Genomic DNA, 26,196 nt, shown 5'->3' with positions numbered 1-26,196 from the left:
CTATTTTTCATGTCATTGTAACACAGCAAGAAGTTAGGTGATATCTCTTAAAAAACTTATCAAGAGCCTCATGAGGTTCTTCAGTGGAAGTAAAATTGGAAAGCAAAGGATTTTTGGATTAAAGTTAAAAGGCACAGTTTATCTTTGCATAAACCAACACAGACATTCTGAAAAAAAATCCCTACTCAAAAAATTTTTTAAAGTGATCTTAATAATTTCTTATACAAAATAAAGCAGAAGCTTCATTATTCCTAACTTCCTTTTAAAATTAATAAGTGGGGTGCCTGGGTGGCTCATCAGTTAAGTGTCTGCCTTTGGCTCAGTTGCGCTCCCTGCTCAGTGGTGAGTCTGCTTCTCCATCCCCCTGCTCTTGCACTCCTGCTCTCTCTCTGTCTCTCTCTCTCTCTCTCTCAGACAAATAAATAAAATCTTAAAAAAAATAAAATTAGTAAGAATTTAAGACAGGATGTGAAGCCAGTTAGGCAGGTAGGCTTTTAAAATAGTTAAGACATAACTAATAAAGAGGTGTGCAGTAGGATTAGAATCAGCCCTCTCTGCCACACATCATCCTCTGAGTGTCCTTTTTCCTTTTCTTCTTGGAAACAGGTATGATAATTGACGCTGTGCTAATCAATCTGTTGAATAGCAGGAATTTATAACCCACCATTTTGGTGGTAATCCTGTATGATCTGTTCTCATGGGCTTCAGACCCCTACTAGGAAGCAGAACTGGGCAACACAATGCCTGCCATATCCACTTGCTAACTGGTAGGGGTCCAGTTCATGACCTGGTGAGCACATATTAAAAACATTTCATTCTCCATTCTATCCTGGGTTAACTGGTAATGCTTATTACTAAGCAGTAAGTTTGGAGTGCTTCAAAATGTTCCAGTCCTGCCAAAATGACCATGATCTGAAGAGAGCCAGGGGAGTAATTCTAAAACATCAGTCCGAGAAAAAAGCTGCACAGTGGTTCAGTAGGTCAGACCTGATACATTTTATTCTTTTTTAAATAGACATTTAACTACTTTTTTTATTCTAGGGTCACACATACTCATTCAATGCTTACTGTCCTTACTAGAAATTAATATGAACCTTAACGAATAAGCTCAATGTCTAATGTTAGGCAAACACAGATTAAAATATCTGATTTTACCATTAATGATGATAATTTAATTTTAAAATATATTTTCTTTCTTATCTCTGCATTCTGGTTTTTATGGCTTAATATGTTAAACCACATGTGGCTTATTAACATAATATTTTTGGTATAATGTTAATAATATATTGTGTATTACAATTGAAAAAGTAACACTTTGTTTACCTTATAGAAAACTTCTAGCACTAAAAATTAAAACATATACTTTTAATGATAAAATAAGTTTACCATTAATAATATTTTGACAATGAAAACTAATATTTTCAATCTATTTAGTGAAATCATGGAATTTTTAATACATGGTAAAAAATTTTGAGACCATAAGCCAATTCCTGTATTTTACAGATAGAAGGTAGAGATTCAGGGTACTAAATGACTTAGCCCTAATTCCCACTTGGTTAATTCCTGCCAAAATTAGAAACTGAGTGTTCTCTTACAGTATTTTTTACTTATTAAAAGAAAGTAATAATCAAGCCATTTTGTTATCATTTATACATATATTATTTCTGGTATTTTTGATACACACTGTATAAACTTAGGTTTTTAGTATAATTAAGTATAGGCAGAGGAATTTTTATTTCTGTGTAGAATAAAATTGTTTTGGTAATCATACAGGCAATAATGAGACCAGATTAAGTTTAATCCAATTTTTTGATTTAATGGACAATGGAAACCAACAAATAAACACTCTGTAATGTGGGTGGCTACCTAATAAGTGAGTTCTCCTTGATTTTTAAAATAACCTTAAAAACATTTAAAATTGTGTTGACATTTTCTTACTTTTTCATAGATGAGGAGCTTTTCTCTGGGATGTATATAGATTTCATGGGCACAGATGCTGCTATTTTTCGAAGTTTAACCAAGAGGAATGCAGTCAGAACTGATCAGCACAATTCCAAATGGCTAAGTGGTAAAAAACATTTTCTGCATTTTGAGAATCATGCTTTAAACTAATTTAATTCTGTAATGAAGAAAGGTTAAAATGGTTAAAAAACCAGCCGTGATGTAACAATTTCTGTACTCTCTGACTTTAAATATTTAGGATAAATAAATAATTGAAGTAGTCCATAGTTCATATTCTAACTCTTTATTAACTATCATACAATTATCATAAGATATATTAATAAATACAAATGACAGTGATCTTTATTTTATAGGCTCATATGCAAGAATCTTCTCCAGTTGTTTAATTGTAGCATATCACAATTAAATATGCTATTTATTCATTTAGTCTGCTTGAATATTTTAATAATGTCAAATCTAAAAATTTTCCTAAATTTGTGACAGATATAATGACTAAGGTATTTTCAGGAACTCCTATTTGTTTTATACTTAGATCCTTAACTTATAAAACTGGTATATATAATTTTTAATAATTTATTTAGTACTTAACAGAAATCATAGGTATGATAACTTGATGATTATCACTATTCATTTGTTTCTAATTTTGGGTGGAGTCGCATGAAATTCACATATGAAAGATGCTCATTTGACTTTAATGTACAATTTCAATCATGAACACTGGGTGTTAACTAATGAATCATTGAATACTACATCAAAAACTAATTATGTACTATACAGTGGCTAACTGAACATAATAATAAAAAAAAAGAAGAAGGAGAAGAAACCGCTAAGATTTGTGTCATTTCACCCTGGGGATGATTTCTAGCTGACCCTAAATTTGGCAATTCACTTAACATAGCACAGTGAAGCATGAATCACCACAGTTAAGCATCTTAATTCACTGATAGGCCGGCACAAGAAAGCATCAATTGTCCATTTACTTCTTCAATTTATGACTCCAGTACATCTGGAAATACAGCATTCTAAAACTTGTTTTGTTCTTGAAATAAGGAATCCCTCTATGTCTTCAAATGACTGCATTTTTTTCCTTGAAAAATTTCCCCTTCATTTCATATGCGTCTTTTAAGAGAAAAACGTTTCTCAGATCTTGGACTCCTGGCTCCACATTCTGCTTCAATGAATTTGAGTTTTTATGAACTAGATTGAAAACTATAGAAAAACAAACTTCTTTTTTTCTATAAAATGATCATTCGATTCCATGGGAAATACCTGGTAGAAAAGCCTTTTTATTGTTTAGAACTCATCAGTGCACAAAAATTTTTGCATTTACTGAACTTCTAGAATGTATTGCAGATAGGGAAAAAATTGATTAAGCTCTTATGTTACAGATATATTTTGTGGCACTTGATATTCCAAATACAGTATGTTGTGTGAATATAATTACTGCTGTTAGACGGTGCCTATGAACATGGAAGTGTTCTTCTATACCAAAGATGGAGAAGCCATATGCCTGTGGTCTACTTGGATGAACAGGTGATGGATTTCCATCATGAGTATATATATAGTCTTTGTATTTTTTTTCCAGAACCTATGTTTGTGGATGCACATGTCATCCCAGATGGCACAGATCCAAACGATGCTAAGGTGTACTTCTTCTTCAAAGAGAAACTGACTGACAATAGCAGAAGCACAAAACAGATTCATTCCATGATTGCTAGAATATGTCCTGTAAGTATTAATCTTTTCCTAATTTGAAGAAAGACACAAATTCAAATCATATAAGTATGTTTCCTTTGCCAGTAGTTTATTTTCCTACTTTTATCTACGGTTACAGATTAATGAAATATTGAGAGGAGACATTTTAATTTATTGTTTATTCGCATCAGTCGTACGAGATAAAAAAGCTTAATTCAAGGAAATACTGTGGTCCTGGTTTTACACAAATAAACAGTTTTGTTTAATTTTTGTTTTTCCATTTAATGCATTTGTATTAAAAACAAATAGCTAAATTGTATGTTACAGAAAGAAACAGAACAGTTCTTGTGAATAAAATACAGTAGAACCTCATTAAAGACAATTATTGAGGAACTGTCTTACAACAATGAAAAGAAATACATTCGTAAAATATAGTCTTAATTCAAAACAGTAAACAAAATGTTCTTGTGTATAAACAGTAAGTATACATAGCAACTCAACAAAACTCATGATGGCCTCTCATATAAGAGTTTTATAGGTTTGCCTTGACTTATTTATGATTAGCATACTTTGTGCAAAAGTGTTTCTTAAAGAGTTCAGTGTTTAAAATAGTTTACTTTTAAATATTACAGTATTTCACTGATTGTGGAGCTCATCTGCTTTCCAGTCATTTAGAACAAGGCAGTAAAGCCTGCAGAAGGGATGAAAGGCTTCTGGTTATACAGAAAAAAAATCAGTAGAGACTATTTGTGAATGATCCAAATGCCATTTCCCTTCCCTGGCTGGAGAAATATATATATTAAAGCATCTGATTAGAAATACTCAGGATTAAATGATAACACAGAGAAATGAGGGAGAGAAAAGAGAACTACTGAAGATCAGTTGGTATAAGTATAAACCCACTTTCCTGACCACAGTAGACTCTACAAGCTTCACTGTATACAATAATTTATGTTCATATTGAAGACAGTGAGTTATTAAGGCAAATTAAATTATGTGTTCTCCATACATTTTCCAGGTATTTTCATCATACACTGTTAAATTTAGAAAGCTTGGGCATATGTATATTGAAACATTTTCAATTGATACCATATTATAGAAGATTAATAGTATAGCTATGGGCATTTTATAAAACACTATAGATGTTAAATATTCATCTTTGCTGGTATGCAGATGTAGTTAGCATTTCCACCCTTCAGATTATAACAAATCCTCAAGTAATACAAATCTAAGCTGAATTTTTAATGCCCTTTAATATTTATTTAAGCAGTCTTAAGTGTGTTTTCAAAATGGTTTCAGAATGACACTGGGGGACTGCGTAGCCTTGTCAACAAGTGGACGACCTTCTTGAAAGCGAGACTGGTGTGCTCTGTAACTGATGAAGACGGCCCAGAGACACACTTCGATGAATTAGGTACATGAATGTGATATTGAAAAATGGTTTTTGAAAAAAAGAATTTGTAAAGTTTATTTTAATAACCTCTCAGAAGAGGGTCTATTTTCCACGAATGTTTTTAGCATAAATAATCTGCCAATTTGAATGAATGACCCAGATACTGTTCATAAATTTCCTTAAGTGTTTCTTAAATCTGTTTTGGCCCTGAGTGCACTACTGAAACATTTAGTTCATTGAATTCACCATGATATATGAATGTGTATGTGTGTGTGTGTGTATGCATGTGTGTGTGTGTGTGTGTGTGTGTGTGTGTGAGAGAGAGAGAGAGAGAGAGAGACAGAAACAGAGGTACTTGCATAATTTACATATGAATAATGATATATTTGTGTTTATCTAAAAGAATGTGCATTTCATACATATTTAAATTCTAATATTCTGATTTGAAATCAGTTTGTATGAGAATACAGCTATATATTTTTACTGTTAATAGTTGATGAGCAGAATGGAGGTTGGATGGGAAAGTGTCAGTTAGAAATTAGACTTGTGCTCCAGTCTTAGTCCTCCTTGGTGACCCTGGGATTAAGTATTCTCAGCATGTGTGACATGAGGAGGGTTATACTTTCTAGGTCAAATGAGGACTAACAATCTGATTCCTTTCTACCATGGAAGAGTTATCTTTTTAATCAGAGTAACTTGATACACACCATAGTGTCATGTTTACTAAGTGCCATTTAGAAATGACTTTTACAAACTGAGGGTTCTAGAGGGGAGGGGTTGGAGGGATGGGTTAGCCTGGTGATGGGTATTAAGGAGGGCATGTACTGCATGGAGCACTGGGTGTTACACACAAACAATGAATCATGGAACACTACATCAAAAACTAATGATGTAATGTATGGTGAGTAACATAACATAATAAAAAAAAAGAAATGACTTTTATTTTGCTTTAATCCATTAAAATGTAAACTGCTGGCTGTTTTCAGATTTTGAGGCAGGTGATGACATAAGCAATACAAATGCATTACAATATAGAAAAATCTACTGGTTCTAGCAGTCATAGAAACTGAAATAGGTAGTTGAACTCTTCAAAAGCCAGCCAGTGTGTTGATTGTAGAAACAAAAGTTTTTGTATCAGATTTTCTAGAAGAAAGTTCCAAGTATGATTTTTGTGTTATAACCTAGTCACACATTATTTCCCCCAAATTCTTTGCAAGTATGTTTATGTTTTAAAGATTTAGGATAGTTCAGTCTTTCTTGATTTTTAGGGAAAGCCAGACAGCTCAGCCTTTTGCTCACATATGGAAAGCCTGCTCATTACTAATTTATTGCTTAAGAGGTCCTAAATTCATTGTGAATTTAAAATAAATGCATCTTTCTTTGTATTTCCCAGAAAGAATCTTATTTGCGAAAATGTCACTAAATGCAGATTTTTCTTGTAACTGTAACAATTGATATTTAACTGGGGTTTCCTACCAGAAATCTACTTCCAGGTTCTGTTATGTATTACTGAACCTCACTACCTATTCCTTTGTCTTTGCCTTAAAAACCTTGAAACTTTTTGTCATTGGGGGAATTATTGATTAAATAAAAATATCACTAGCAATTTTGACCATAAGCCAAAAAGTCTTATTTTATATAAAGGAAAAAAAGTCACTTTGAAAGAGTTTCCGTCTACATTCCAACTTCTAACCCTAGGTCAAAAAGAAATTGTGATTTGTAATACTTTTTAAATTTTAAAAAGAGGCATATTATCATTAAAGGATATTTAGGAAATGCAGAGAAAAGGGGCTCCTGGTGGCTCAGTAGGGTAAATGTCCAACTTGTGATTTTGGCTCAGCTCATGGTCTCATGGGTCGTGGTCGTGATCTCATGGGTGGTGAGATGGAGCTCCCATTGGGCTCCACAGTCAACGGAGAGTCTGCTTGAGATTCTCTCTCTCCCTCTCCTTCTGCTCCCACTCCCTACCTGCACTCTCTCTCTAAAATAAATAAATAAATCTTAAAAAAAAAAAGAAAGTGCAGAGAAAAGAAGACATATTTCTATAGCTCTGCTAAGCAAAGACACTCATTGGTAATCCTATTATATCCTGGTATATAATTTTATGGTTTATGTGGTTCTAGTCTATATTGTATACCACTGTGCCTTTTCCACTTAATATTACTTCATTAGCATGGTTTCCATAAGTTTGCAGTCTTTATAAACCCTTTTGTGTTTGTATAATATTTTATTTAATTTACTCTACCATGTGCCTATCATTGAGTTCATTTAGTTGTTTCCAGATTACAATGATGCTGCCAAAATATCTTGCTCAATAATACTTTGCATAGTTAAAATTATTTGCTTAGGGTTAAATTTTAAAATACAGTTAATATTTGGGAACTTTAAGAGAATGATGTTTTCCTTTTATAGAGGATGTGTTTCTGCTGGAAACTGATAACCCAAGGACAACACTAATATATGGCATTTTTACAACATCAAGGTAATTATTAAACAATTATAGCTAATGGGTTAAACAGTAAACTTTATCAAGTAATAGTAATTATTACAAAACATTCTTTTCAACTTTTAATTTTACATAGCATTCAGGATGTAATCATCCTGTTTTATTACTTTTGCCTGATTACTGAAATACATTTAAGCTGAACTAACGCTTTCAAAATAGTTTTGAACAGAATGTTTATAATGACTATATGCTATTTTTTTCAAAGAAAGGAAAATATTAATTATAATGCAGGAATAAAGTATATAAGATTTTTTTTTAAGGAAGTAACTCAAAGACTCATGTTTCACCTAAAACTTTTGGTATATCTATTAAAATAAATTTTTTTTAAGTTTTTTTTAATTTTTTTTGAGAGAGAGGTAGAGAGAGAGCCAGAGAAAGCACAAGCAGGGGGAGGGGCAGAGGCACAGGGAGAAGCAGGCTCCCCGCGGAGCAGGGAGCCCGATGTGGGGCTCGATCCCAGGACCCTGGGATCATGACCTGAGCCGAAGGCAGATGCTTAACCGACTGAGCCACACAGGCGCCCCTCTATTAAAATAAGTTTTACTTCTGGAGCGATCTAAAATGATGACTATTCAGAAACTAATAAAATACTGCACCAGTTTTCATGTTCCATATGACAGTATTTCATATATTTGAATGTAGGTTTAATGTTTTCTAACTTCTCCGGGATGTCTAATCCCAATTGTCATCTATTTCAAGACAATTGCCATATTCTCACCCTTTCCTAGACATACTTCTGTTTACTCATTTTACACTGGGAATGTTACTCAGAATGCAGCACAATACTCCAGCTGTGGCATGGCTAATACAGAATGTCATGGGTCCCTTTTATTAGACAATCAATTATAAAGCAAAAACTTGAAGATTTTAGCATGCTCTTCCAGTGGGGCAAGCACAGCATAATTGTAAACTGTAATGGGCCATTCAAAGTAAAAGAAAATCAAAGGGATTTAATTATAAATCATATTTACACTTGCCCTATAAAATGTGTAAAAAGATGTCTTTCAGGATTAACAGTTTAACTCCTGTTCTAATAGAGAAAGTAGTCTTGGTTTAACTTACAAGGAATTGGACAAAGTGAAAAGAACCAAATTCTTAAGAAGAAAATGTTTGTTTCAAAAAAATATTTCTACAGTGTTTGTTTTTCCCAATAGCTTTTTGGAAAATTCAAAATTGTCATTTCTGACCAGTGATGCTAATGATTAATAATGTATCTTGTTTTTTTCAATGGGCATCTAAGTTTTCCATTAGACATCTAATTTAAGAGATATATGTAAATCAGAAATGTTTGTTTCAGTCAATCTGCCTTAGTGACAACAGAAATAGTTTTCAGTAAGGATCCAAACAAATTCTATGAGATTTTACTGATTAAAAGTTAATATAATGGATCTCTTTTGGACCCTATTGTTTTTTTCTGTTACTAACAGGGAAAATACATGAACTATGACAACAGACTTTTCTAGCTACTATTTAGGTTACATGTAAGATCATTCTCACTTTAATCTTCAGACAAAGAGATACTGTTTTCCCTTAATGAGATTTATTTCTCAGAGTTAAATTATGATAGATTGTATTGACAGTGACTTAGAATTCAAATTCATATTTTTGAATAAATCATCAATTTATTTTTTGTTGTTAAGATAAAGTAGTTAGAAACTTCTTTGACATGTCCCATATTTTAGAAACATTAATAACTCTTTTATAACTTATTATTGTCTACTACCTCCATGGATGAATTAAATATTTTAATGCTTTATGTATCTATGGCTTATTTTAAAATAATAGAAATTTTTTAGCGTTAATGTGTACTGTAGCATTCAACTTTTCCATGATGAATTATATCAATTTTTTATCACAAACTTTACCATCTATTTTTTTAAATTGTATTTAAAAGTCAAAAAAAGTAAGAAAATGGATCTCTTTCTGTTTTTTGTTTTTTTCTTTTTTTAGCTCAGTTTTTAAAGGATCAGCAGTGTGTGTGTATCATTTATCTGATATACAGACTGTGTTTAATGGGCCCTTTGCGCACAAAGAAGGGCCCAATCATCAGCTGATTTCCTATCAGGGTAGAATTCCGTATCCTCGCCCTGGAACTGTAAGTACATAGGAAAGTTTCTTTCTTATTTTGCTTTTTAAAAAATATAATTTAACAAGATATGAATATCATGTTAATGTTTATTAAATACAACCATAGACCTACTGATACACTCATTATATTTTTTCAGGTCATTTGGGATTTTACAAATATATTATAGCACCCTCTACAATTTTTTCTAAGTACTGTTATTAATATAATCTCTTTTAGACTTCAAGACAACTGGGTATGTGATACAGGGCAGAGATATTTCCTAATTTTATTGACATAAAAGCCATAGCTTGGGAAGTGTTAACATTTTGGTGGCAGCCTAAAAGAATTTGAATGCAAGTTGCTTTTTAACAACCCTTTCTGATATTAATGAATCTCACCTATTTTAATAAAGGAATAGCCATACAAGAATTAATTTAGAGGTACAACATGTAGATTTTTGAATTTTAAGGGATATATTTAGGGATATATGAAAAATTATATGCTATATATTTCTCAAAGAAAGAAAACAGTATGTGTAAACAAACACAATGAAAGTGATGTTATAACTCAATAAGATATTTATAAGCTATAAAGTTTTGAGGTATACAGGTATATTAGCAGTATTAAGAAGTACACTGAAAACTAACGTTTCTAGCTGAAGCTATAGACAGTGCACTGACAGACTGGAATTGAACTTTTTCTAAGACAACAGTGATCATTGTCCTACTATTTGTTTTTCATTTGGCCCTTTATAAGGCTTTATTGAATTCTAGAATATTGATTAGTTTTTGTCTCTGTAAAATGTCGTAGAGTACACTGAAAAGAGACAATCAAGAGGAATATAATTTTCAATTGACTATCAAGAAGAATATAATTTTCTTATTATTTTTGCATTTCATAAAATATGGTTATATTTATTTTATATGTGAGTAAAGAAGAATGGTTTCATGGAAAATAATCAAAAGATAGCTGTTAAAATATTATTTTCTTGAAATGTTTCTTTTTCCTTTTTACTTGAATATGAAATTCTCTCCACCAGTGTGCTTTCAGATATTCATCCCACGTAATTTTTACTGATTGTTGATTCACTTTATTCTTTGTCTTATTATTAGAGTTTATTTGCAGTGTATTATTCAGTCCTTTATTTTCTCATCATTCTAAATTATACTGCTGTTAAATTTCTTTGAAAATAGGAAGAATAGTTTGCTAAGCCTTTAAACCTATTTATTCAAAATTAAAAGAGCTCAAATTTGGTTCCCTGGCTAAGAAGCTCAAAGATTAATCATTGATACATCTTTTATAGGAACAATTAACCTTTAATTAACTGGAAAGATTATCATCATTACTCTTTAGCTATGAAACAAATAAATTTTAAAAAGCCACACTTAATCATGGCTGGGGACAAAGTCCTATCATACAATTCACAGTCTCCTTTTACATGATCTGTCTTTGATGCTCATAGCTCAACAGAAAGTGAAAAAATAATTATTTTGTGTAACACAAGGAAGATATCAATAGATATATTGATCTTAGGGTACCTCAGCTTGAGGTGTGTTGGATAAGAAGCAGAGATTATTACATAAGAGGAGGCAAAGTGAAGGGGAAGGTGAACAACTTTCAGATTCCATTATAACTCACAGCTTTCATTATTTCATTCAGTGTATTTCATGCGTTCCCAGGTGACTCACTGATAACCTGTTCAAAGATAAATCTTCTTTTTGAGAATTACTTGCTATTTGAAGTTGACCAAGTCATTGCTTTATCTTAATACAGAAAATTAACAGGTGATTGTGATTGTATATGCTTTCATTAATTATTCTTTTTAACAACATACATATGGGATTCATACAGGAACAGTTGGTTTGCAAACTCAACAAAATTCCATTTTCCCCCAAGTATTACCTTAAGAGAAATTTCCCAGGTAAACAAACAAAACAGATAAGAGAGAGCCATGCTCACTGAATCAGGTTTGAGGCCTCAGAGCCTCAGTGAGTGTATGTGGGAGCTAGTTTATACCCAGTTTTTAGGAGTAGATTGTATGCACTTTATCTCAAGTAAGGATTCACAGTACTAACTTGAGATCAGCGTGGTGAGAGTAGTTACAGTCTGGAAACTGACAAGTATTAAAATTCAGGGATTTTTCTTCCTGAAGAAAAGCCACCCGTTCCCACCCCTTGTCAAGACTCTTCACCCAAATGACAGTTCAAAAAGACTCGTAGGAATCATATTGAGAAAACCACTTATGTCAAATAGCAATTATTCTAAATAAAATGTGGGAATAGATAAACCCCTTTTAGTACAACAAAATAAACCAATGCTAAATTAGAAAATTCTGCTAACAGTCCTACTTTTCACTATTTCCCCAGCTCCTAAGAATAATCATGTATTTTTTCTGTTGTAAAACAGTGTGGTATAAGCCAGGGCTTAGTAACACACATCTGGAGCTGACGCTGTGAAAAAAAGGGAGTAGTCAGTCCTTGAGACATATTTCTATAATGTGGTTTCTTACATCTGGTGCTGAGACCAGAGCAGCTCCCTTAAATAAAAAAAATAGTCAGATGAGTGATCCTTAGGGAGTGAAACAGGCAGGGTGGGGGAAGACCTCTGGAATTCCTTCTGGAAAGAGTACCTCCCAGAAGATCTGGTCCCTCCACCCTTCCCTGAGCAACACACCAGGAAGTTTCAGCTGTCTGACTCAGAGTGGCCAGTGTCTGCCTTTTTCCTAAGCTTCCAGGGTTTAATAACCCACTGATGTAGCAGGAAGACCTACAGCCAAGTGACCCAGAGTGGTCCCTCTTCTCTGGGGCTAAAAATGTTGCTTCTGAAGTCCTCCCATGAAGCATCAACTATGATTGCTCTACTTTATTTCCCTACCCAGTAGTCCAGTTGCTGGGTCAACCTCATAAATACATGACTGTATTCTTAAAGAAATGACAGGGGCAGGAATTGTATACCCTCATTCTAATGTTCCCTGTAGGTGATTCTTTTAAAGCCAGGTTGATGGCTATGTTAGCAAACTGCCCCAGTCAGTGGGAAAAAGCCTGCCAATTGTGTCATAATGTTTTTCCATAAGTAATTCAAGTTTGTGGAAGAAACAAGACACCTTTGGTATGTTGCAAAGGGCAGCCAAAGACTGCAGATTCTCTCTGTGGTTGAGCTAACACATTACATTATTCTGTTGCAACATGTATAAAGCTTCCATAGAAAATTGTTTTTGCTTATACTCTTCTGTTTAAAGCAGAACCTAATAAAAGTGTTCTGTTTTAATACCTATTTATAAGTGGACCAGAACCATCTGCTTTCATCATCGTGCCTGGTACCTGGTGCAGCAAAAGAACACAAAAAAATTCATGATCCACATAGTTAGTGGTGGCCAGAAAAAGAGAAGTTTATTGCTGGTACTTTTGTTGATTCCATTCATCTTTGGGTGGTTCTTACTTCTAGTCTTCATAGATGTTTAAAACATTGTTAGGGAACTTTACAATAAATTTAAGTACATAAGGTGTGTAGACATGAAAAATTCATTATATGTTTTTTCATATCATTATTCAAGACACATGAATAAAATAGACAATAAATACTATTGAAGTCTAGGTGAGAGAGAGACTGTTGTGGGACAGCCTTATGTAGAGAAGGCATATAAAAAATAGGAGATTGAGCTGGCCCCGAAGGCAGTCAGATTTGGATAACTTGGGTGGGGAAAGAATGGTAGTCCAGACAAAGGTTATAGCTTACATTACAAGGCAAAGATAGAAATTAAAAGAGTTCTAGAAGCTCTGCCTGAGCTAGTAGGACTGGAACAGAACACTCCTGTCAGCAATGGGGGATGAATGGAGGTGACATGAGGACCAACTGGTGCATAAGTACAAGTCTTCAGCTATGTAAATCTTTGGGCTTTAAATAAAGGGCCTAGATTACCAAGGGTTTAAGCATGAGATCAGTTTCTCTCAGAATACAAGTTTTAAAGTCCAGTGCCAGAAACTACCCCAGATTCTGGAATGCCATTTATTTATGTCCATGTATTTATCCATATACCACTCATCTTTCAAGTGTTTAGGTCAAGCTCCCCTTGACCATGCCAGTCACTCCTTCTCTGACTAGTTTTGCTTTTATTTTCTGTATTCTTTAACCTCAGCTCCTACCTCTTTCTTCCACTTTGTGCTCTGTGATCCAGCAATGCCCCAGGAATTATAGTTTCCTAAATATTCCAATTTTTTTCTATCTCTAAACCTTTTCACCAACCCTGAGAACCTTAAGTTCTCTACTATTCTGAATTCTTTTAAAAAATATTGGCTCTTACACACATATGGCAATTGATCATGAACAAGATTTATTATTTATTTTATATTTGTCTTAAATTATTATTATATGCCTTGTTATTTTGCTTTGAAGATGCCCATCTTCCATACTAGAATACTTATGTCTAGAAGATAATGGTGGCTTTTCCTTTGTCCCCCACTGGGCACATCAAAATGCTTTTGAATAAAAAGTGTCCAAAGAATAGCTACATGAATTAAAATATGAATATGTTAATATTGAAAACTAGGATCATGGATGTGAGATTTAGGAGCATCAGAGGATGGCAGATGTCAAGAATACCTAAAAATAGGAAAGATATTAGGTTGAGGGCAACAATTGCTGATATTTCCTTACCATGGCACTGTTATTGTTCCTAGCATTTCACCCAACACTTTAGTAATCAAAACACTTAAAATGTCTTTACTCAAAAAAGGAGTCCTTATCACTGCTCGATAAACAGAAAGCTAGAACTGGGGGAAAAAAAAAAAAAAAACAGCTCAAAGGAGAAGTTTAACCCAAACTACTTAATGACTATTTGTAGAGCTCAATCAGCCTTCCGAAGAATGAGACACCAGCCTCATTCATAGACAGAGGCTTTATTTTATGGCAGCATGTGGATGTTATATTATCTTGAGATTTCAGTGCACATGCTTTCACATATCACAAGGTGAGGGATAAGTTAATCGCATCTTATTTATACTTGGTAGCGTTACACTGAGCAAACTCACAAGTCCAGATAGAGAATCTACAAAGGGTAATCCATTTTTCTTCTTGTCACAATCATTGTCACTCATCCTGTGTCTTATCTGCAAAGTTTATGCCACGAATCAATGGAAAAAATTAATTATTGGCAAAAAGACTTCTTTTGTAATTTTGAAAATACTCCTACCATGAAACACTGGTTTCGAAGCAAGAAGTTCATAAAACCAAAGTCCCAAATGGGGGACATTTGAATGAATATAAAATAACTGATTTGAGTTGATTTGTTTGGTTACCTATTTAATAAGTACACTTTTGGGTACATGGGACATAATTTTTAACTGAATTTAAATTAGGTAAAACCCAGAAACTAGACACTTACAATTTAATAACCTTATCACACATGAAAATAATTGCTAACTGGAAATTATATAAATTGCCTAGTAATATATGCTAACTTTGGTTCTTTCTGGAACTTACAAATGAGAATGTTTGCAAATATTTAAGGAGACATCTCAGCTTAGCAAACCATAATTAGTGGTGTTTTATGAGGACCTGGATTGCCCGTGCATTTGTTCTTTCCATTTTTTCATTCAGTGAGCAATGCATTTCCCTTTTTCCACTTTGTGTGAGGAATGAGGATAGAGAACACCCATAATTTTACACTCTGCAGAAGTATGGAACACTTCCATCATTTTAGAATACCCTCAGATGAAATTCTTTGTCCCCATTTGGTCTTTTTTGTGGGCAATTTATAAACATGTATATTTAAATATAATGCTTTTTCCTAAAAGAAAAACATATGAACCGTAGATGAAAGACACTTGATGGGATAATGAATCAGAGGCTTACTTTTATTACTTGTCTCATTATCTCTCCTTAGTGAAGTCATTTAATTGCTCCCTGTGCCTTTCTATAAAAAAAGAATTATATTTACTGGTCCTGTAAAAAGTTCTAGTAATGTTAACTGGTCAAAGTGAGTCTAAAAATTGCATTCAGTATAATACCGTCTAAGTGAGTGAGGCAACATCAGTAATTTGCTGAAAGTTATTTGCAAATGTGGGTCGGCCCAACGATACTGGTCCAGAGGCACTAACATTGTGGGATAGCTGTTGCAAGGGCTTAACCTAGAGGTCGCCATGTTTTTGGGGTCCCTAAAGTTGTTTTTCTTTTCTTACATTGAGTTAGCATTACAATTTTGGCAGATTTCACATAAAATTCCACATTTCTCTTTTCTGTTGAAATCTGGCCACACCAGGCTTATATTCCTGCACGGGAGCAATCAGTTAGAAATGAGGGTTCATTGCCACTTTTGAATAAGGTACAACTTTCCAGTTCATTACTGTCCCCATTACATCCTACAGTTTGCCTAGATGCTGTACCCATTGCTATTGATCAGAACTTTTGCTTTGTTGCCTTCCTCTACCTTCTACCTCTCTCAAGAGAATAAATGAAAACTATAACAGAAGTGCTTTTCTTTCAAGAAAATATGACAAAGTATTTTTGTTTTGGAAAGTAGAAATATTGTCAAGTATTTAATAGGATTACACAAATAATGTGTATATGTGTTAAAGATTATACCTAACAGTTTTGTTTGTATAACTTAGCACTTGGATCCTATTAATGGATAAGTTTGAGTTCCAAGCTTTAGCACCTCCCAGCCTACCCCTGAGCTTGGCCTCAGATGCCCTATAAATGGAATCTTCTCCCCAGAAGCCCTTGTCATGCCTTCTTTTCAGAACTGCTGAAGCTGTCCAGCAGTCCTTTTTCAGATCTTATTATTGCTTTCTAGCTGCCTCTTTGAACTTGATGCTCTGAATCTTTCCTCTCCTGGCCGAGATTGAGGCTCTTGTTTCATACAGCCCCTGCCCCAAAATTGAATGCCAGATATAATAGAGTAATTCACTCATTAAATTACTCTTTGTTGAATATCTACTATTTGTCAGCTTTGGTATAGGTGTAAGAGTGAAACAATAAACAAAATATACCCAGTTAAGGTCAACGCGTAGCTTACATTCTGGAGAGAGAAACAGACAAACAGACAAGCAACTAATAAATACATAATATACAGTTAGGTAAATAGAGCTGTGAAGAAAAATAAAGCAGGTTAAGGAGATGGAGAGTGGAGACAGAGATGAGGAACTATGTTTTTATGTGTCACCACCTTTAAAGAAGTAACTTTTGAACTGAGAACTGAAGGAGGTAACAGGGAAAACCCTGGAATTGTCTGGAGAAGCACATTTCAAATGGGGAATAGCAGGTGCCAAGGTCCTGGAAGGGGAGCGTGCTTGAGCCCCAAGAACAGCGAGAACTACTGTGGGAATGGTAGATGCAGACCAGATATACAGGGGTTTGTAGGCCATGGTAAGCTGTTGGAATTTTATTCTGAGAGTAATGGAAGTCACAGGAGTCTTTTCTACAGGGGAATTATCAAGTCTAATGTACCACACCCAATCCAAGCTCCAACTTCAGCGATCCCTCTTTTGGGAGGTGGGAAACAGGTGGAATACAACTCTTGCACATTAGAGTTCTGATTGAATTTGATAATGATAATCTGTTTTGGCCAGTAACAGCATTAGATTATATCCACAATATTTTTTTTCTTTTTTTCCCTAACAACACTGTCACTGGCACAGAATAAGAATAGAAAAGTGATGGGTGGGAAGGGTAAAAAGTTATATACAAAGTGGCATCAACTGCTCTCTGAAAACAAATGGATTAGGACCAGTGGATTTAGCCTTGCTCAAATGGTCAAATTGTGTATCTTTTTAATTCATTTTCTATAGATAGTTGTATATGTAGTCATGCTGTTTTCTCATCAACGGATAGCAAGTACAGATGGTCCCCACTTATGATGGTTCATCTTATGGTTTTTTGACTTTATGACGGTGCAAAAACAATATACATTCAGCAGAAACTGTACTTTGAATACTTAATCTTGATCTTTTCCCAGGCTAATGATTTGTGATGTGATCCTCTCTCATGATGCTGGGTTGGGCAGCGATGTGATCACAAAGGTCAACAAACCATACACTTACAACCATCCTGGTTTTCACTGTTAATACAGTATTCAATAAATTACATGAGTTCTTCAACACTTTATTATAAAATAGGCTTTATGTTACATGATTTTTGTCTAACTGCAGGCTAATACAAGTGTTCTGAGCATGTTTAAGGTGGGCTCGGCTAAGCTATGATGTTCGGTAGGTTAACTTGCATTTTTAACTCTCAATATTTCCAATTTATGATGAGTTTATCAAGATTATTACCCATCATAAGTCGAGGAGAATCTGTACTTACAACAACTTAAGCTTCTAAGTATTTTGAAAAGTAGAGGCATTTGGTTATCACTCAAATGAAGTAAGTATTTACTAACTTGGTTCTTTTTAAAATATTTTATTAGTGCCCAGGAGGAGCATTTACACCCAATATGCGGACAACTAAGGAATTCCCAGATGATGTTGTCACTTTTATCCGGAACCATCCTCTCATGTACAATTCTGTCTACCCAATCCACAGAAGGCCTTTGATTGTTCGTATAGGCACTGACTACAAGTACACAAAGATAGCTGTGGATCGAGTAAATGCTGCTGATGGTAGATACCATGTCCTGTTTCTCGGCACAGGTAAGTATTTGAGCTCAAACTATACTCTAATGTGTAGCAGAAAAGCATAATAGGTAAGGACCATAATATTGAAACCAGAGAGACTCCAATGTTGATGTCTGTTGGACCCTCACTGAGGTATTTAATGTCTCCATGCCTGTTACCACATCTGTAAAATGGAGTTAATGAAATAAATTACTTCCAAGGGTTATTGTGAGGAACAAATGGGTTAATATATGTAAAGCATCTAGAACAGTCCCTGGCACATATTATAGTGAAATATAATAATTATGAGCCGAATGAAAGGATGGGAAGAAATTTTAAGCATGGGTAGTGTTTCTCTCAACTGAAGCAAATATGTGGAGCCATTTTCCAGTGATAATGATAATGACAGATAGTTCTAGATAACATTTAAAAGTGAATTTAATAACAAATACAGATAGCTTTTTTGAAAATGTTAATGGTAGTATTTTAATACATTTACAATTGTAGTTTGCCAATTTACTTTAATACACAAGTTGAGTGAAAAATACTCTTGTTTATAGATCTACATGAATGTGGAATGGCTGGCTTTATAGCAGTGGTTCTTAAAGTGTGTTCCCCAGACTTAGAAAATCAGTATCACCCAAGAAGTTGTTAGAAATGCAAAGTTTAGGGCTCCAATCCAGGAATTCTAGGGATAAGACCCAGCCATCTGTGTTTTAACAAGCCCTCCAGGCAACTCGATATACACTAAAGTTTGAGAACCACTACTCAAGAGAAAAAACTCTAGTTTGCCAGTCAGGCAGTAATTAACATCTTTCAAACATTCCTGACCACCTTGCAGGAAGTGATGAAATCTCTTTACTTGCAATATCAGAACTACTCCATGAAATTAGGTAATTCCTCTACTAGCTTAAGAAAGAGATAGAAGATGTGTCTGTAAACCTCATTATAAGATATGCAATGGTGCCATAAGTATTCTGAGCTAAGAAATGAATTTGCACTCAAACCTCAATTTAAGATGTGGATATATTTTCTTGGCTAAATAGTAATTTCAAAGTGTACCTTTCTTATGAAATTCTTATTTTGTTCTTTCTTAAAACCCCAGATCTGAATCTTTCACTCTCATAGAATTTCAGCTTGTATTGGTCTGAGGTTGAGAATCCGCTGACATGTACGACTTGGCATCCTCTTTCACACTTGGACATATCGGTGGTTTCACTGGTGCTCTCTTTGTTGGCCCCACACCTGAGAAATCATCCTTCCTTCCCAGACTAACCATTCTCTAGTCTGTTCTCAGTTTTATTCTTTCCCGCCATTTCCAGGACCTTTTTTTATCAGCTATCTTTTTATTTGCTTTATTTGTTCATTTCATTCTCTACTGTATCCTTGGCTTAGAAACCTTACGCCAGGATACAAAACTAAACTACACCTCAGCCCATTGCTCACCCTCTGCTAGCCTGCTGATTTTGCCAAGGTCTTCAAAGTCCTCATGATAAGAACATCCAATGACCTTTAACCATGAGGTACTTCCATCTCTTCTTTGCATCATTTGCTATTGTAGAATGTCTCTTTGCCGGTCGCTTCAGCCACAAGTAATTTAAATTCCTTCTCAGTTTCCCTCATGAGCTTCACTTCCTCCTGCTTGTGAGCATAGGTATCCCCCGAGATTCTGTCCACAGTCCTCTTCTTTTTACATATTCTTTGGCCATCTCATTTATTGATTTGGTTTTAATTATCTATTATATACAAATAAATCCCAAATCCCTAGTCCTTGTCATTTCCTGAACTCAGTATTTGCATTTACATCTTACTTGTTTTTTTGTATTTTATTTTATTATTTAAAAAAATTTTTTACATTTTTATTTTAATTCCAGTTAGTTAACAGACAGTGTTATATTAGTTTCAGGTGTATAATATAGTGACTCAACGCTTGCATACATCACCCTGTGCTCATCACAAGTATTTGTCTGAGTTACTTCACTTAGCATGATACTCTAGCTCCATCCACATCATTGCAAATGGCAAGATTGCATCCTTTTCTATAGCTGAGTAATATTCCATTGTATATATACCATCTCTTCTTCATCCATTCATCATTCGTTGGACACTTGGGCTGCTTCCATATCTTGGCTGTTTTAAATAGTGCTGCTATTAACATGGAGGGGGGATATATATCCCTTTGAACTAGTGTTTTGTATTCTTTAGTAAATATCCTGTAGTGCAATTGCTGGATCGTAAGGTGGTTCTATTTTTAACTTTTTGAGGAAACTCCACACTGTTTTCCACAGTGGCTACATCAGTGTGCTTTCTCACCCAACAGTGCCCTGAGTGTTCCTTTCTCTCCACATCCCAGGCAACATCTGTGTTGTTGATTTACATCTTACTTTTAGATAACACAAATTGTGTAACTCCTTAACATTTCAGACATCATGCTTCAAACTCAGTTTATCCACTCCGAAGACTCTGGAATCAGTGCTTAATCCAGTCTCCCATATTTGTATTCTTACTGCACGTTCCTTTCAACATTCCATTTCTCCATGATATGTAATTTCTCTCTAGGCATATCACTGTGCCTGGTAAGCTCAATAAATATTTGTCAAGATGAATTGAATATCATGACCATATCCATTGCTACTCATATAATGAAGGGAATTCATAACTATTTGCAAAAGCTCATCTTCATTTTGCGAATAAACTGTGTTCTCCAAAGATGTAACCTCCATATGGATGACTTCGAAGAGTTGCTGTTAGCTTTAGCTCAGATTATCTGGCATGGAGTTTGCATTTTTAAAAAAATTCCTGAAGTGAAGTGGTAATTTTAGAGTCATACTTCCCCCTAATATCTCATATTACTCATAAAAAAATGACTGTTTTCTTTCTTTCTTTTTTTTTCTTCCTTTTGGAACTTGTGTTAAATGTGAACTCTGATGTCACAGTCGGGTTGTTGTCTTGTGAAGGTTTGCATAAAATATGTAGATTTGGTGGATGGAATTTTCAAATCTTTATAAACCATGTAGAAGGCAATAAGAAACACTTTTGCACAAATTCTTTGGCTTTTCTTACCATATAAGTATCTGGCACCTTTACATAGACTTTTTATGTTGGTATTTAAATATTTGAAAAACAGTATTTAGGCATATGTTTTTAACTGTACTGGGAAGCCTCCCTAATGATTGCTTACAAAGCCACATGAGTCTCTGAAAGACTCTACTGTAATGGGAAACTACATGCTATGACAATACCTCTGCCAACAGTGCCTTTCTGAAGAGATGATAACTCACTGAACCATTGAATCTTAGCCTCATGGTCATATCAGACTGCACTAGAATTTAGAAGCAAGGATTTCAATTTACCTGAAACTCTAACAGCCAGTATATTGGTATAAAATATGTATTGCCCAAGTAGTTCTTGGCTTGCTGGTGAAATTTCTTCAAAAGAGAGTTCTCGGTGCTTGTTTGCTACTAAAAGTGAATAGAATAGCCTTTTCTGAAATGGAACTTGGGAAAATTACAGGTCACCACTCCCCAGGATTTCTAAATGTCTTAGGAAGGGTGTAATATCTCATGGTGTTGCCAAATTCCTCACTGCCAGAGAGCTTTTCAGCTGTTATAAGTAAATAATAATGTTCCAATTATCATCATGAGGCAAGCTTCTCTCATGGCTTTCTTCTCTCTTTACCATTATTGGAAAATTCAGAGGAATTCAATGAAGACATTAGTTGTCAAAGAAGATGTCATAAAAAAAAAACTTACATGACAGTTAATTGGAATACAAATAGGATATTATGTAACTATATTCACTTTGAATATTATGAATAATTTTGTCGCACCCAGAATCTCCATGGTAGTTATATAGGCCCAATGCCTGCTAACCATTACAATTAGCTCCTTACAGTGTACTACTATATCAGCTGAGTTTGAGAGGCTAGTAATCTGACCCTCCAGTCCCCTGGTACTACTTCATTGTATTTTGTGTATTGCCAGATGGAAAGTTATAGATAGATAGATAGATGATAGATAGATAGATAGATAGATAGATAGATAGATAGATAGATAATAAATAAGAGAAAGAGAGAGGGGGAAGGGAGGGAAGAAAGAAGAAAGAGAAGAAAGAAGGGAAGAAAGAAAGATAATTTGAGCTTTGTCTTCTCATCTTTTATTTCTTACAGTTTGCGTTAATTAATGTCTAACCTAGGGTTCAGCAGACTACAACCTGGACCAGATCTAGTCCACTGCATGTATGGTACATAAGCTAAGAATGTTGTTTCACATTTTTACATGATTCAAGAAAAATAACAAGAAGAATATTTTATGAGCACTGAAAATAACAAGATTTGTAGATTACCATGTCCATAAATAAAGTTTTATTAGAATAGATGGCCACATTCATTCTTTGACATTTTTTCTGTGCCTGCTTTTGAGCTACAATGCCAGAGTTGAGTAGTTGCCACAGAGACGTTTAGCTCACAGAGCCTAAAATATTTGTTATTTGGCCTTTTAGAGAAAAAGTTTGCTGACCTTGTTTTGTCTGATAGTTGGATAATTTTAGAAAAATGAAGACTTCTTAAAGAAACTATTTTCTAATATGTAGATATAATACAGGAATTCATAATGTTGCCCAAAATAAATATTTCTCCTTTTATCTTGAGTAAAAACATATTCTGCTGTTCTATGAAAACTTTAAGTAAACTTAGTTTCTAGTTTATTATGTTCCCATTCATTCTTGCTACTACCCCTCTAAAAAAGATCTCATGTTGAAAAAAAAATGTATTTTCAGGTCAGTGCTTTGTTTTATTCTGTAGCATTTGTTGATGTTTTGTAGTATCTTTGTTTTGTTCTGTTTTGTGTGTGTTGCTTTGTTCTGTGGTTTTAGTTCTTGGTATTAGTGCTGTGGGTATCTGTGTGATCCTTACTCCCCTGCCCCCTTTTTTTCTGAATCTTTAGGAAAGGCTGTAAACCAGCAGGCCAGAGCTCACATAGGATTAACATTTCTATTTTAACTTTGCCACCTACTGCTTACATCCAGGCCATTTGTTCAGAGCTGACTGTATTGCACAGTGAAGACGTTTTTGCCTGTTTTCCTTTTGCCTCTGGAGTTATGAAAATATTTAAGTGTCTGGGTCAGGTTTAGACACATTCTATCAAATTTATATTTTTAGCACTATATATGAATCAGAATGACATGCGGTTTCTGATGAAAGAACGATAGCATTCTTGTGAATGGGTGTTAGCGGTTTGGGATGATTTAATGCCATTATGATTTTTTAATGTAAGGTTGATACATGCGGTGTTCTGCCAAGGTTCTTATATAGTGTGTACTATTTCATGCTTCTTATTAGCTTCCGTTTCACTGGATGAGTACTAAGTTGGAATGTTGGCTCCAGTAAGTCCTTTGAAAGTGTGGAGTTTTGAAGTTTGTGCCACATATGTGACTAAAGCCTTAATATGTTTGCCTTGCAGCATTACAGGATAACTACCTTCATAGTAACGACCCAGTTTTGGCAGTCACATCTCTTGGAATGGCACACTTAATGAACTGCAGAGCCAGGCGTTTTGATTTTTAAAGAGCTCCCTAAAATACTCTGTGTAAAATTTGATAGCTGGAGCAGTGCTTTTGAGCTCAGAAAAGACTCCCATCAGTTGGAAGCTGTGCATGAATGTCACTCTGAGGATAATGTCTAGACTTCCCCTTTGCTTACGAATAAGGAACAAATCCCTTTATAAGTCATTGGTTTTTAATAACATTGTGGTTCACTGCTTTCCAAAGCAGAATCTGGAAACTTCTGAGAGTTTACCAAGGATTCTACTGGGATTTTCACAGCGGGAAAAATGGAACAGAGTGGAATGATGGCTGAATTGACAGGAGAAGATGATAAATCATGGTGTGATGACTGCTTGATCATGGTAGAAGAGTAGCAGAAAGGGTGTATGTGGAGAGAGAGAGAGAGGAAAAAAAAAAAAGGAGGGCAGCCCATAGAGTGATTGCTAATCCAGAGATAAGTGTTCTCGTTTAAATTTTACTTCCAAAAGACAGCTTATTAAAAATACATACATGGCTAATTGCTGAAAATTTTTTATGCCAAAAAGCAGATTTTTTTCTTTAAGCTACTCTTCAGAGATATATTCTTTTAAAGACAGCATACCGTCTCATGTAATGATTATGTAAATTTTTGTGTTCTTAGTTTACCTGAACAACCCATTTGCTTATTCAGCATTCTGCTTATTATGCAAAAAAGTATACTTTTCAAGTTTCTGAAATGTTTTATTACTATTTTTTATGCTAATTACATTTATTTCCAGTACTTACCTTTTCCAGACATGTTATTGACTCTCATCCAGCCCTTATCATTTACTCTGTGAGGAATTGTGAGAATGCAGACTCCATGGGAGACAAGCATATTTGCGGGATTTATTCATCGCTGTATCTTCAATACTTAGAATAGTGCATCACTCAAAGTTGCCAGTCAATGGATATTATTTGAATGAATGAGTGAATGAGTTGCACTTATCCTCCATCATGTTTAGCAGAAGCTCAGATGAGTTAAGATCACATAGATATTTGGTATATGATACAACTAGAATATCAACTCTTGCTGTCTGAATTTACACCCTGAGCATTTATTCTCTTCACATTACTACCTCATTGACCGTCACCACTTTATATTATTTACCTTTTATGAGGTTAAGGTAGTTTCATTTATACTTACTTCTCATTTTACTGTGAAATAAATGTTTCATCCACGTAAGTCAAGATGATGTCATTGATGTGCTGACACACATCAGCATTGTTTTGTTTGAGTGATATCACTCACTTTTGCCCACCCACATGTTGTCACCAAGTCTTACACGTTAACAAGATAACATCTTGCAAGGTGACAGAGAAGACTTGAAACGGACTGGATTTGTGTGTGAATTAACTCTGCTAGAATTTAACCTGTGTATCTGATATCTTTCTATGTCAGTTACCATATATTCAAGAAGGAAGGAGATTCTATTTTGGGAGAGAGGGGAGGTTGCAGAAATGGAGTAGGTCTTCCCCTTCATTTTTGATTTATCACTAAATCTTTGCACATTTCCAATTTTTTTTTTTAAATGGGGCTTATCTCTGTCTTCAGTATGTCTTACAAACTCACCAAAACACATGCAAATCTCTTTGGCATGGTTCTATTACTTAATTAAAATGGATTCTGCATATTCAAATGATGTATTTGTAGGATTTCAGAATATCATGCAAGAAGACAGTGCCTCTCAACTGGAGAGAGGGTGATGATTTGCTCTGTGACACTGACTCTTTTACTATTTAATCACTGATATTTTCCTAGATGACCTCAAAACAACTACAGCCAAACCTCGTTCCTGTATGTTGCCTTCATTTAACCCTTTACTCATAAATGAATGTAAGAAAATTTTCTAGCATAAAGACAATTTAAAATCTTTTGTCTGTGTATTAAGAAGAAATAACCACACTATGTTTTTGTTCTTGATGTGCTGCCAAGTTTCTCTGAGGCAGACTTGGCAGCTTTTGTCCCTAGGAGAATTCACAGCCTTAGACTCAGTGAGGCCAAGCCTTCTCAATGTGATTACCCAAAGAAGGGCTATAGCTGGCTCTCAGGTGTGGGGGTGGTTTCTGTGGAAAGCCAGATTTATAAGTTTTTTGTTGTTGTTGTCGGTTTTTTATTGACCTGAGAAGAATTCAAATTTTGTAGAAAATGGAAAGAAAGGTTTCATTTTAGAATATGAAATATAGTATAAATTGGAATAAAAAAATTTGAAATTGGATTTTCTGAGGTGAATCTCTGGTACTAGAGTCATAAATGTTTTATTTAGTTGTACGCTATTTTCCTCTTTCACTCATGTGGCAGGTAGAATAATAGCCCCCCAAAGGTTCCATCCTAAGATCTGGAACCTGTGGATATGTTACCTTACATGTCAGACTTTGTTATAGACCTTGTGATGAGGAGATTTTTCTGAATTGTCTGGGTGTG

General features: G+C 34.5%; 1 protein-coding gene across 1 annotated transcript in view; it reads left to right on the top strand.

Annotated features, from left to right (window-relative positions):
- The window catches only part of SEMA3C (semaphorin 3C), a 175,151-nt gene that overhangs the window by 102,887 nt on the left and 46,068 nt on the right, over positions 1-26,196 (top strand). The window contains exons 6-11 of the mRNA XM_028119027.2: positions 1,949-2,068; positions 3,548-3,690; positions 4,957-5,071; positions 7,463-7,532; positions 9,507-9,651; positions 18,026-18,248. Coding sequence (XP_027974828.2) covers positions 1,949-2,068; positions 3,548-3,690; positions 4,957-5,071; positions 7,463-7,532; positions 9,507-9,651; positions 18,026-18,248 — 816 coding nt within the window. The remainder of the gene's footprint in view (positions 1-1,948; positions 2,069-3,547; positions 3,691-4,956; positions 5,072-7,462; positions 7,533-9,506; positions 9,652-18,025; positions 18,249-26,196) is intronic.

Source organism: Eumetopias jubatus, unplaced genomic scaffold (assembly GCF_037043125.1).
Source record: "Eumetopias jubatus isolate StellerSeaLion01/CBP00866 unplaced genomic scaffold, mEumJub1_p1.0 scaffold_14, whole genome shotgun sequence".
NCBI classification, from domain to species: domain Eukaryota; kingdom Metazoa; phylum Chordata; class Mammalia; order Carnivora; family Otariidae; genus Eumetopias; species Eumetopias jubatus.
Note: the sequence above shows the minus strand (reverse complement) of the source record. Positions and strands in the feature narration are given on the sequence as shown.